Source organism: Mastomys coucha, chromosome X, assembly GCF_008632895.1.
Source record: "Mastomys coucha isolate ucsf_1 chromosome X, UCSF_Mcou_1, whole genome shotgun sequence".
In the NCBI taxonomy this organism is placed as follows: Eukaryota; Metazoa; Chordata; class Mammalia; order Rodentia; family Muridae; genus Mastomys; species Mastomys coucha.
Window position 1 is genome coordinate 98,909,597 of NC_045030.1, and position 14,020 is coordinate 98,923,616.

General features: G+C 37.6%; 1 protein-coding gene across 1 annotated transcript in view; it reads right to left on the reverse strand.

Moving 5' to 3' along the window:
• Ophn1 (oligophrenin 1) overlaps window positions 1–14,020 on the reverse strand; it is a 348,509-nt gene that overhangs the window by 17,854 nt on the left and 316,635 nt on the right. Inside the window, exons 20-21 of the mRNA XM_031365408.1 lie at window positions 4,789–4,936; window positions 1,526–1,849 (exon numbers count right to left, since the gene is read on the reverse strand). Of these exons, the coding sequence (XP_031221268.1) occupies window positions 1,526–1,849; window positions 4,789–4,936 (472 nt within the window). The remainder of the gene's footprint in view (window positions 1–1,525; window positions 1,850–4,788; window positions 4,937–14,020) is intronic.

The window sequence follows — 14,020 nt, forward strand, 5'->3', positions numbered from 1 at the left end:
ACAAATCAATAGAATAAATAGCCTAGAGAATGGGAGAAGTTTCCATCAGCTAAAGAACATACAAGAAGTTAATATCTAAAATAAATAATTTTAAAACTTTAAAAAATAAACACCAACAAAACAGTTATCACTCTGAATATGGGCCATCCATCTGCACAGATACTGTGGAGTTTTAACAAAAGTGGCCCCCATAAGCTTGTATACTTGAGTGCTTAGTCACCAGGGAGTAGAACTGTTTGAAAGAATTACAAAGATTACCAAGTGTGACCTTGTTGAAAGATGTGTAGGCTTGTTGGAAGAATTGTGTCTCTGAGTGTGGGCTTTGAAGTTTTAATAGCCCACGCCAGACCCAGTCTCCCTCCCTCCCTATAGATCAGTATGTAGAACTCTCAACTACTTCTCCAGCACCATGTCTGCCTATGGACTACCATGCTCCCCACCATGATGATAACAAACCAATCTCTGAAAATGTAAGCAAGCCCTCAATTACATGCTTTCTTTTTTATAAGGGGCTGCCTTGGTCATTGTGTCTCTTCACAGCAATAGAACAGTGACTAAGGCAGACAGTTTTCAAAGGAAGAAATATAAAGGTCAATGAATGTATTTTAAAATGTTTAGCATCTCTGTCAGAGATATGTAAATTAAAACAACTTTGAGATCCCATCTCAACCAGTAAGAATGGCCACCATCAAGAAAACAAATGCACAGAAAGAGGAACACTTTCATACTGTTGGTGGGAGTGCAAGCTGGTAAAACCACTATGGAAAGTAGTGTGGAAGCATCAATAAAACCAAACCTAGATTTCCCTTTTTACTCAGCTATAGCACTTCTGGGCATAAATTCAAAGGACTCTATATCCTGTTGCAAATACATTTGCACATCCATATTCACTATAGCTCTGTTTTTCATAGCTAGGCCCAGATGTCCATCAACAGATGAATGGATAATGAAAATGTGGTGTCTATACACAAAGGGATTTTAGTCAGCCATAAAGAAAAATGAAATAATTTGCCAGGGAAATGGATGGAAATGAAAACAAATTATTTTAAGCCAGTTAACCCAGACTCAGAAAGACAGCGGCAGTAAATTGTCTCTCATATGCATATCTTAGTTTCCAACTGTAAAATACATCTATACTGGTGGCAGTAAATAGGAGTAAAGGGAAGGAAAATGCCCAGTGACTAGAAAACAAAAAAGGATCTAAGGGAGCAGATAAGGAAGACAATAGAGCAAAAAGAAAGGGGGAATGCTAAGGGCAAAAAGATACTGTAAGGAAGGGGTGTCAAGGAGATGGGGGACAGGGGATGAGAATCAACAAAAATGAAATGTGTATTAGAATCTCAACCTGAAGCCAACTAACTACTTTGTAAGCTAATTTAAAGATTTTAAACTTAAAAAGCACTGAATAGGAGGAAGTATGATGACAGTAACAAGGAAGGAAGACGTGTCCAACCCTAGAAAGTTCGCAAACTGTAAAGTAGTTTGGAGTTCAGTAATGCCGCCCATAGAATTCCTAAACATTTACCTTCCTTGTAGTGAACCACTGGCTTGGGAGCTGGTCTCTTTATATGGAAAGAGGAGGTCTTTGTGTGTCCAGAGCCTGGAACAGGTCCATTGGAAGCCTTTGAAGTAGCCTTGGTCCCTCCATCCTGCAACCTAAATACCAACTTCCCCACATCCACCTCTAGACAGGGCTCCGATTGACAGTCAGAAACAGGTCTACTTGGGGACTTTCTTCCAGGGTCGGTTTCCCCACTTTTCTGCATGGGTAGTTTGAGGTGCTGTGGTAGCTTCGGGGTATCCAGGTTGCTAGTGATTGTACCATTAGGAGTTTGATGGTGACTTTCAGCTGAAAAGAGTTGGTACAAAGAGGAAAGATTAATGATGGCCTTCAAAATCATTGTTTTGATACAAGCATAAATATTTGATATTGAAAATCAGTACGCAATTTCAAAATTGTTATTAGAGTACAAACTGAGTACATCCCATGAGAACAGTCTCCACCTTGCCCAATTCGTATGGAGTCACAGCTCTCATTCAAATAAAGTTCAATTTAAGATTTCCATACGACTTTGACCAACACAACTAACTAAACTCTAGTATGCCAGGCTGCTTTATTCAAGAGGATATGGAATTCAAAAAAGCACAGAGTGCACAATCAATTGCATAATTTACTCTCTCTAAATAAATGCATCAACTAATTCTCAAGTAGTTCTCTTAAAAGCAATTTTTAAGGTTTCTCAAATTTCAAGCTAATAGGCCTAACAGCTTAATCTCTTTCTCCATTATGTAAAGATATCCTCAAATAGCCAATTTACATTCTTCCTCTAGCCTTTTGTGGTCCATAATTTCCTATGACCATTGGAATAAACTTTTAAGTGATTCTGAATATAGTTATAGCTTCTGAGAACACAATAAGAGCCAGAGAATCTTTTTCTAGAAAAATAAGTCCACACACATTTTGAAATCTTTAAGTTATTCACAATCTCCAGAAATAATCAATGAATTCCCTAGATTAATAATATCTACTATATGGAAATTTGTCACTTTCATTAATAATAGGAAACATAGGGCCAGGGTTAACAGCCTAGTGATAGACCACTTATATAGAATATGCAAGGCTATGGGTTCCTTTTCCAGCACTACAAAAAATAAAAAAAAAAACCAGACATGTAAATAAAGCTATATTAGACTACAGTAGTTAAAGATAGCCTCTCTTCAGCAAAAGGAAATGTATTCACCAGTCATAACACAGGGACCTTACTTGGAACCTGTTTTTTTGTAATGAGATAATTGGAAAATTGAACACTGACTAGACAACTGGTCTTAAGGAATTACTGTTCTGTTTTCTTTTCATTTAGATATAATTATTATAATGATCATTTGAAGTTACTTGAACTCTGGCTGAGAATGGGTGGAATGTATATAGGCTAAATAATTCATTTCTTTTCATATTCCTAATACATCCATTCATTAACATTATAAACACGTACTAAACACACACAACATATAGTAGGAATTGTCCTCAGACCTGATAATAAAAAAATACATCTAATATTCTTATGGGAAAAATAGATACTAAATATGTCATCAAGTAGTAGCAAGTGACATGAATAAAGGAAAGCAGTATAAGGGATAGGAAGGAATAACTTTTAAACTTGGATACTCAGAAAAAGTCTCTACAAGGAGATGGCATTTGTAAACTTGACACCCATTGGGACTAGCAAGACTCATGAAACTAGAGGAGAAAGAGCAAAGGAGACAGAAAGTATATCAAGAAAGTTCAGATGGATAATCAGGGGTCACAGAAAACAGCATAAAAACAAATTTTATTCAAAACATGAAGAGAGATCACTGAGAGTTTGGAGCTGAGGGAATGAGGTCATGTGCTTCATATTTTTGAAAGGATGTACAATTTACTGACTGTCTTGGAGAGTGGATTAGAGGCAGTCAAGTAGGCCAAGTGATGACAACTGGGAAGAGGTGCTAAGGCTGTGTGTGTGTGTGTGTGTGTGTATGTGTGTGTGTGTTCCAAGAGAAACTATGGATTGAACATGTGATATGCAGCCACAGCCAGAAGGAAATATTGACAGATCTGATGTAAGAGGAAAACGAAAAGAGCCAGGAGGAAAACATCAACGTTCTTGACCCCAGTATTCAGATGACTGGAGCTGAATGCTGAAGTATTCACAAGAAGATTAGAGTCAGAAACAATATGTACTCAAGCATTGTGCTTTGGGCTGAGGAAGGGGTGTGTGCAGCTTAGTGATAGAAGGATCACTTGTTCGTTGTACCAAATCCTAGGTTCCAGCCACCACACTAAAATACAATGCAAACTATGTTCAAATTTTAGATCTCAATGAGTCAATCTATGGAGAATATTTCAATGGGAACTTGGAGATAACAATAAATAGGAGAATGAATCCTGTATTTAAAAAAATTTGTGAATCAGCAATTATATCATATGTACATGTAAGAGACTTACAGAGATTGTGTACCAAAAAAAGCATAGGGAAGAAGAGGGTTAAGACCGTTGTGTTGTTCAAACATATCAAAAGTAAAACAAGAAGGAAAACCAGAAGAGGCAGATAAGATGAAGAAGGAGGAACAAACCTGGTGTCCTGAGAGCCAAGTTTAGTGCTCCACAGAACAGAGAGGAGTTGACTGTCATATGTTGCTCATTAGCTCACAAGAACAGTAGAGTACTTGGTTTGGTCATGTGGAAATTATAGGTAACCTTAATAAAGGTGGTCTGAGTGGGATGTCAGGGAACTAAGGCTCACATAGAAAAGATGTAGTCTATTCACTAACAATCATTCTATTGGATGGTGGTATTTGTTTGTTTTTACATAGCTATATCTTTCTCTATCTTATAAGCTCCATGAACACAGGGGCATGTTGCATAATTTCATTTGGCCTCTAGAATATACTCAGAACATAGCAGCTATTTAATCCATGGTAGCTGTATTTGAATTACATTCCCAGCACATTAGCAAGAGCCTTTCTCATATATTTCGATGTACTAGAGTAAACTAAGAATTACTTATATTTAGTGCTAGCCTTCTAAGGATCATTTAGCATCCATTTAAGATTCACCCCTGCCCCATCAACTGCCAATAATCTAATTTCCTCTTAGAATATGAACTATAACCCCTGCTTTTCCTGCCTACTTATAAGTCAAAGAAGTAGAAAAGGTCCATCATTATATGGAGCAAATAGCCACACTTCCATCTCTCCCCTTTAATATTTTCTTTGTGTGTAATCTTAATGCTGAAGCTAATCACTGACCTTCATTTTCATCCAGGGAAGAAGTATAGAATAATGCCTTTTCTCTCGGCAAGCGCTTTGAGATTGTAATTGGTTTGTGTCTTCTTGCTGTCACTCGAGGTGGAGGCACTGGAGGTACTTGGCTATCTTCGGGTGGACCTAAATAAATCTGTAGAGAAGGAACAAAGATATCCAGGAGACAATTAGCCAAAGGACTCATAGATGCATTCCAGCAGTGTGTCTGGTCAATCATATGAATACTAAACTAGATAATGGGACTGAGGAAATTCTCTTATTCCCTCTAACTACCAGCAAGTACTCAGATGCCTCCAATCATGAAGAGTACATAGCAATGACCCCTTATTGTGGAGAAGTGTGCAAAGAAAATGCAACAAAGCATCTCTGGATTTTTATACTTATTCCCAGCAAGACTTAAGGTTAAGACATCTACCTTTAAGCCTCCTCTTGAAGTATCCTCTCTCAATTGAAACATAAAGATAACTTACACTATCCATGTAGCTTGCTCACTCCAGTTTGCAGAATTCCAGTCAAAACACTCTCATAAAGGCTTTCCAACTCAACAGACCAAAACATTGACAACCCTCCCTCTACCCAACACTTCCTACTTCTTTCTTCCCTGACAATTTGCTTATTTTTTTGTTATTTTGACTTTAGCATTTCTTATCACTTTTTAAACATAACATTTCATGTCTCCTAACTAGATTATTATTGTTGTTGCTGTTACTGTTGTAGTTGTTAAGATATAGCAAGTTCTCTTATGACATTTTCATATATACTTAAGTTTTTGTTGACTCCTCCTCTTCTCCTCTCCCTCATCTCTCTGCACCTCCACCCAGGGCCAATGTCTTATCAAACACTCACATACACAGCATTCCTCTTTTCATGTTCAGACAACACATGTTCTATTACCCTCCCAGCTCCTTTCTCTCTCACACAGGCCCCTTTCCAGTTTCCTGGCATCTACACATATTTACTCCCATACAAATTCACATCTTTAAAATGTGATAGTATCTCTATATGAGAGAGAATGCAGTGTTTCTCTTTCCGAAATGGGTTGCCTTGATATCTTTTCTAATTCCATCTATTTCCCTGAAGATTTCATTTTTCTTTATGGTTAACACAACCCATTGTGTACGTGTATCTCATTTTCACTATCCATTCATCTGTTGGTGGACAACTAAGCTGGTTCCATTTCCTTGCCATTGTGTACAGAACAGCAGTAAACATGGATGTGTAAGTATCTCTGTGGAGGGTATAGAGTCCTTTGGGTAAATGCTCAGGAATTGGATAGCTGATTCATATAGTAGTTTTATTGTTAGTTTTTGTGCTGGATAGTTTTACGTCAACTTGACACAGCTATAATCATCTGAGAGTAAGGAATCTCAATTGAGAAAATGCCTCTAAAACACTTAGCAATAAGGCATTTTCTCAATTAGTGATTGATGGGGTAGGGCCCAGCCCATTGTGGGTGATACAATCCCTGGGCTGATGGTTCTGGAATCTATAAGAAAACAACCTAGACTCCCTACACATCTGTTCCAAATGTACAGCTTGATGTTCATGTAGTTCCTCTAAGAGGAAGAATGGGTGCTGTCTCGGTCTCTGTTCCCTGACATTGGCTCTCATTCTCAGCTACTTGGACTGCCTGGATGGCCTCAGTGTGAGAGCATGTGCCTAGACCTGCTGGGACTAGATTTCCTAGAGTGGGGTGATACTCAAGGGGGCTCTCTTTCTCTGAGGAAAAAGGATGGGGGCAATGGGGGAAAGGATTTTTTAGGGTGGAACTAAGAAGAGAGGAGGGAGGGGAGCTGTGATTGGGATATATAGTGAAAAAAAATAAAATAAAGCTGAATATACTATGCGTAGCAAGACAGTAATCGGTATCCCTCCATGGCCTTGGCATCAGTTCCTGTGTCTGGGTTCCCTCCCTGTGTGAGTTACTGTCCTGGCTTCCATTGATATTGAAGTGTGATATAGAAGTTTGAGACAAATAAGCCCTTCCCTTCCCATTTTGCTTTTGGTCGTGGTGTTTCATTACAACAATAGTAACCCTAACTAAGACAGCTTCTTTCTTTTCTTAAAAGAAAGCTCCACACCAATTTCCATTATGACTACACTAGACTTTAAGCTTTATAAAAGCAAGTCTATTTATTATGTTCACCATTGTCTCAGACACCCTTGACAGTGCCTAGACCTGGTGATTCAAAAATCAAATACATTATACATAAGACACACAGGGCCAAATGCCCCCACCTCCAGAAAACACCATTTCAACTACTTCATTCTAAGATATGGCAATAAGGACTTATTTTCTTTAAGTCTGACAGAAGAAGAAGGAACAAAAGAAAAGAAAACCAAATAAAAGAAACACATGAACCAATGGTTTCTAAGATATTGAGAATGTAGCAATGACAACTAGTGGTTTCTGGGAGGTGACAAAACAAACAGGGCCAGCTTTGTGGTGACTATAACATTTGTAAATGGCAGAGAACTCTGCAGACCATAGCATATGAAGACAAGCTCAAGTGGAAAACAGCAGTATCCTTTCTTAGAGGTGGAAAAGACAAGGAAATAAGAACTTAGGATGAACAACAATATGAACTAACTAGTACCCTCAGAGCTCCCAGGTACTAAAACTCTATCCAAAGAGTACACATGGTGGGACTAATGGCTCCAGCTGCATATGTATAGTAGAGGATGGCCAAGTTGGTCATCAATGGGAGGAGAGGCCCTTGGCCCTGTGAAGGTTCTATGCCCCAGTATAGGGGAATACCAGGGCCAATAAGCAGGAGAGGGTGGGGTGGTGAGCGGGGGATGGGGGAGGGAACAGGGGTTTGTTTTTGTTGTTGGTTTTTTGTTTTATGTTTTTGTTTTTGTTTTTGTTTTTGGAAGGGAAACTGGGAAAGGAGCTATCATATGACATGTAAATAAAGAAAATAGCTAATAAAATTAAAAAAAAAGAACTTATCATGGAGAATACCAGAGAGGAGAAAGTTTCCTTAGCTATGAAAAGTTTCATAATACTTAGACTGAATGCAACCCCAATAGAAGTAAGCTTTTTGAAAGAAATAAGCTTGTTTGAAGATTTCTAGGTATCAGGAAGGACTGATACATCAATGGAATGTAATAGAACATCTAAGCATAGACTAATAACTATATAGATGATTAGATTTTTTTCAGAAAGCAATTCAGTACAGTTATTTATATCTTCCTTAAAGGACTCTATTATCTTCATGAGATAGGATTTTAGGTCAGCTTCCTGGTTTTCTGAGGTGTTGATATAACCAGAGCTTGCTGTGGTGAAAGAACTGGGTTCTGATGATGCCAAAGTATATTGGCTTCTGTTGCTTATGGTCTTGTGCTTGCCTTTCACCATCTGGTTATCTCTGGTGTAACTGACCTGGGTGTCTCTGTCTGGAGCCTGCCTCCTGTGTCCCTGGGTTGCTGTGGGTCTCCTGGAAGGTCTATGACCCTAACTGCAGCAGATCTCTTCGGAGGACTCTTATGGAATGATCTGAATTATTATCTGGGTAACTATGATGAAGACAAAATCCACAGCTAAAGAACAATATCAGAAACCTACATGTTTCTACTTATAAAAAAATATAAAAATTAACCTGTGATTTTAGAAAGTGATCAGTAGCTTCGCAAGGTAGGAAACAGAGGGAAGAACCTTCAAGGAAACCAGAAGAAAGAATAGGAGACAAATATCCCCATTCACTTGAAGATGGTGATGATTTCAGAAATGTATAGATAGGTCAAAACTAAGTTATACACATAGTAAGTATGCTTTATCTTATATGAGTTATAATTCTACAGTCCTATAAAGCTGTATAAAATGTAGTATATAATCTATACATCCACCAATAGCTTTAAGTGCTTTTTTGTTTCATAAATATTTGCTTAGTAAGACTATCTCTGCATTAAGACCTTAAAATATATTTTCACTATTTTTCTAACTACTGTTTTCTTCTTTTAACTTTTAGATAACATATTCATGTCAAGGTTATTTTGTGTCATATCAGAGAGAGTATCCTAAGCTTAGCAAATAAATATAATGGGCAAATTTGAATATTATACCATTAGTATAAACCTTAAAATTAAACTAATTATGCTTTCCTAAGCAAAATACAAATGGTAGCTATTATGAAAAATAATTAAGTTAGAAGAAAAGATTCTATTAATACATATTAAGGTAAATTATAAGAAAATACAATGCATATAATAGTTAAAGAGCTAATATCAACTAATAAGAATAAGCAAGCTGCTAAAATAAAAAATAGACAAAGGCATTTAAAAAGACATAAGAAAAAGAAAGCACATAGCTCAGAAACATGAAAATTTAATAACTTCACTGGCAATCATAAAATACATATTAAAAAACTAGTACATGTTTCTCAATTAGACTAATATATCACACAGAGCTAGTAAGTAGATGGACAAAAGCCATTGTTATAAGCTTTGTTGATAGAATGATTTGTTTTAGCTGTATTTGAATTTATTGAAGCAGTGACTGTAAATGTTCTTTTGATTATAAACACTTCTAGGACTCTCACTGAGCAAAAATATCAACATAATTATATGCTGATAATTTCCATGCAACATTCTTTAAATGAAATTTTAAAAATCATATATCATAAAGATGCCTATATAAATTATGATTCATCTAGAGATAAATATTATATAACTATTAAAAAGTGATGTAGGTTCATAGGAAATAGCATGAAAGGTTTAGTAAATATTTTAAAGTAGCTAATAGAGCAGTATAAATATGGCAGCATAATTTAAATATAGTTTTATATGTGTATGTATTAATACTTACTTGCTTTTTAGTGTCATTTAACAAAGAGTATATATTTTAGGAATCTAACATGCGTGAATTCAAATCTTACCTGTATCATCTGTTACTTAGTGATCTTAGGTAAAATTATTTAACTTCTCTGGGCCTTGATATGCCAATCTGCCCAAAGACATTACACCTATATTCAAATACAATTATAATGGTCAAGTGGTAAATATAAGTACTTCTCTAGCATTAATTCCCTCCTTCCTTCCTTCCCTCCCTCACTTTCTGTCTGTCTGTCTCTCTCTTTCTCTCTCTCGCCTATCTATTTTAAGATGGAACTTCTCAACTAAGGGCAATTTTGTCTTCTAGGGCATCTTCAATGTTGCCAATGAACTATTTTGTTGTCATAATTGTAGAGGAGTAGTATGTAGCCAAGAAAGGCCAGGGTTGCTCATTCATGTAATACACGGGACAATCTCCACAACTAAGAACTACTGGCCCAAACTGCTAAAATAAAGTCAAGTTTAAAAATTTTTTTCTCTATTAAAACTAAATAATAATGGCAAATATTTATTAAGTATAGGTAGGATCCAAGAAAAATTTTACCCTGGATTGTGTTTCTGAATATACTTTGCAAAAGATTCAAAACAGTGAAGAAACAGAATACATAGTGTTAGTTGGTTTTTTGAACCAACTCTCCATCCACCCACCTACCCATCCATCAAACACTTCAGATAGCACTAAAATGAGTACAATTTCTGAAGACCTCCTCATCATTGCTACCCTCTTGTTCAGTTAGATGTAATTACAGCTGAGTACTCATAGCACACCTGAACATTTTTCCTTCATGTTTGTCCGTGCACTATATGTTTGTCATGCCTGAAGATTAAAACAGGGCATGGGCACCCCAGGACTGGAGTTACAGATGGTTTTGATCCTCCATGTGAAAGGCAGACATTCAACCTGGCTCCTCTGGAAGAGCAGTTTCTCTTCACTGCTGAGCCATCTCTCCAGCCCCAAATATTATTTACAATAATCACCACTATCCTATTTGCCAAATCCAAAGACTAATTTTTAATCCTCACTTTGACTTTTCATAAGTATTGTAACAATTACTTAATCCTTTCCTAGCAATGTCTTCCCCATTCCTTTCCACTTTCTGTTTGACTCTGAGCCCTGTCCCATGTCTTTCCCTGATTCTCAATAAATCCCAATATTGTCCAGGATTGTGAATTTGGTGCTCTTGCACTCTAATGAATGTAGATTGACCATGACAGTTCCATCCATTCTTACTTCTTACACTCCCAGACTTATCTAGTGTTTTTTATACCACTGCATCTGATACTCAGCGATGCAATGATCAGTACTCAGTGATGCCATGGCCAACCCAGAAGCATGTCAACAATCATCACCACACTTAACTCTTTTCTAACTTATTACCTAAAGCAACAGTAATATCCAAGCCAGAAATCTCTGTATTATAACATCCTCCCTCTGTCTCCCATCCTCCCTCTGTCTCCCATTTCATATCCATTTAGTCAGTAAGTTCTCCCAAATTACACCTCCTTATATCTCTCTAATCTCTTTCTTTCTTTCTTTCTTTCTTTCTTTCTTTCTTTCTTTCTTTCTTTGTTTGTTTGTTTTGTTTTGTTTTTTTTTTGAGCTCAGAGTGTCATGCCTATTCCTGATTACTATATAGTCTCCTAATCAGTCCTTCACCTTCCAGTCACTCCATTCTTAAATCCATTTACTCTGCTATTTGTAGGGTGATCTTTTTTAACTCAAATTTAACTATGCTGTTCCTCAGTTTCAAATATCTCAGTGACCCCTCCGTTTTGTGGACAAAGTTCAAATAAAAATCCTTAATTACCAGGGGGTACTCTAAAACCTGCCCACTGCTCATAGTCTCCATTTTCCTGTATGGCTCCCTTCTCCTTAGACTACCACTATGCTGAGCTATGATAGCTCTTTCTGCTCTTAGCTATTCAGTTCACTGGCTTCGGCTTTTTGCTCTCACATTCTTGTATATATCCAGGGCTTCTATGACTGGTAGACCTCAATCCTTCTTGTGGTTGAGGCTACTCACTGTGCATCCTAACACCCACCCTTTTATTCATCTTTAATAGAGGGCATTGTGTTTTAGCTGAACACCCATGCCTACATGTTTTTGCCTCTCTTGTTGTGAGGAGAGGCCATGAGACTATGGTTTCAACAGTGGAATATAGGCAAAAAAATGGTGCATACAACCCTTTGAATTGTGCTTTTACAAAGAAGCTGGATATGGTCCATTCGGCCTCTTTTCCATTTCTCTCTGGATGGAACAAAAGACAAATGGAACACTAACTAGAACTTAAGATATTTAATCCATATAATGAGGATGGTCAGATGTCCTATCCTGGACTGTCTCCTCTACTTTTCTATATAATATTAAAAAAAAAATGAACTTCTGCCTTACTTGAGCTACTGAATTTACAATGTCCCTTTGTAGAAGACTTTTAATATAGAAGTTTGCTGGTACCTCAATTACTCTACTCTTCTGACTTTGAGGATTCTCCTCATGAATTGACTGTTGGGAGAAAACTTCTGTGGCCAGGTGTGCTGGCGTACAAGTAAGCTCCCAGCATTTGAGAGGCTAAGGCAGGAGAATGAAGGGTTCAGGCCACCCTGGACCATATAGCCTCATATTTCACCCAAAGTAAAAAGACTGAAAACAAATAGGAAGATGAGAATGAATAGGAAGAGAAAGAGATGAAGGAGGTGTGGGGGGTGGAGGTGAGGATGGAGAACCCATTACCGTTTCTCCATATACTTCTACTGACTCCAGTGTACATTTTCATCATGATATCTAACCCATTACATCCCAAGTATTAGTTACAGAGTTCCCAGGCAATCTTATTCCATTCCTGACATCAGAGATTCCCAACTCATCCACGTGTAAAGGCTGGGGCCTAATGGGACACCAAACAGGAAGCTGCAGTTCAATGACAGTTGTTGCAATTAATAGATGAATCTTGGCTACCAGGCCCAATACCACATTAAACAACAGAGACTCTTTTATCATGTGTTCTTTATCCAACTGGAAAAGGAAAGAAAGAGTATCACACAGAAGCTCATGAATCTGGTTCAAGTCAGGCTCAGTTGAGTTGCCTACTTACTAGTTAGGCAACCCTAGGTAAGACATGAGGCTTCAGCTGCAAAACAAATGTAATAACTACCTCATAGAGTTGTGGCCATTGAATGAGATTATGGGCTTAAACTGTAACACTGTAGGCTATCAATATATGGTAATTGTTATAATTATTACCAACACTAGAAAGACTTTACACTCATGTTTACTTGGGTAAAGACAGAGTCAGAATGAAATTATGCAGTCAGGGGGAAAGATCAAGGGAGGAAGAAATAGTTTGGCTTGAATGATTCTGTGATACACAGAACAGAGGAAAGATATGGATTCAGGGGCTCTTCAAAGTCTCCACCACATCAAATGATCCTTTATCCCTCTCCTCATTACACAAACCATCTCCATCTCACTGACAACAGCACGTCCTTGAAGCCTGCTTTTCTTTACAAAGCAGGGCCAAGTTGACTGAGACACTGAACAGGAACCTTCAGAGACTCGTTCTACCGATATACTAGTAAGCAGGCCTCAGAGAAGGTACACAGTAAGCTTAAAGCTGTATTCTGTTTAAATGAACGAAGTCTAGAAAAGCAAAAGGGCCATATAATTCCTGTTGTGTGACCACTCTGAAATTAAAATGTGGCCTGCATAACCCCAAAGTCATCACAGATTGCAACATCCTTTCCAAAGCTGGTCTGCAGATGTAAACCATAGAGCCAAACTTTAATGTGGAAATTTTGGCAGTTCCTGTGGTAAGAAGAAATGATTTACCTCTTTCACTTCTGTAGGCCCTCCAAAGACCTCACTTTGTATATATTTTTCAGTGTTTTGGTTACTTTGGAAGACAAGGTTTTATTCTGCAGCCCAGGTTGTCCTGGAACTCATTATATGTAGCTCAGGATGGCCTTGAACTTACAGCAATCCTCTTGCCTCAGCCTCTAGAGTACTGTAATTAGTTGTTCACTGCCAGGCCCATATCTCTCTTTAATGTTTTTAACTCTTATGAACTATATAGCCTATGTATAACTCTATTGCCTTTGAAACTAGAAATGAAGCAAATGGTTACTTTGCTCATTCTACCACAGCCACTAGAGTATCTTTACTGTTCAACATGCCAAACACACCTCTGCCTCAGGGCCCATGTAATTGGGTTTCAGTATTCATATCATAGAACTGCTCTTCGCCCTACTCTAGTGACCGTGGCTCATATGCTTACTCCACTGTGATCTCTGTCAAATTTTTCCCCTGTCAAAGGCCTTCTCTCAGTATCTTATAAATATCAACCTTTATCTTGCTTTGTTTTTTTTCCAAAATGTTTACTATCATTT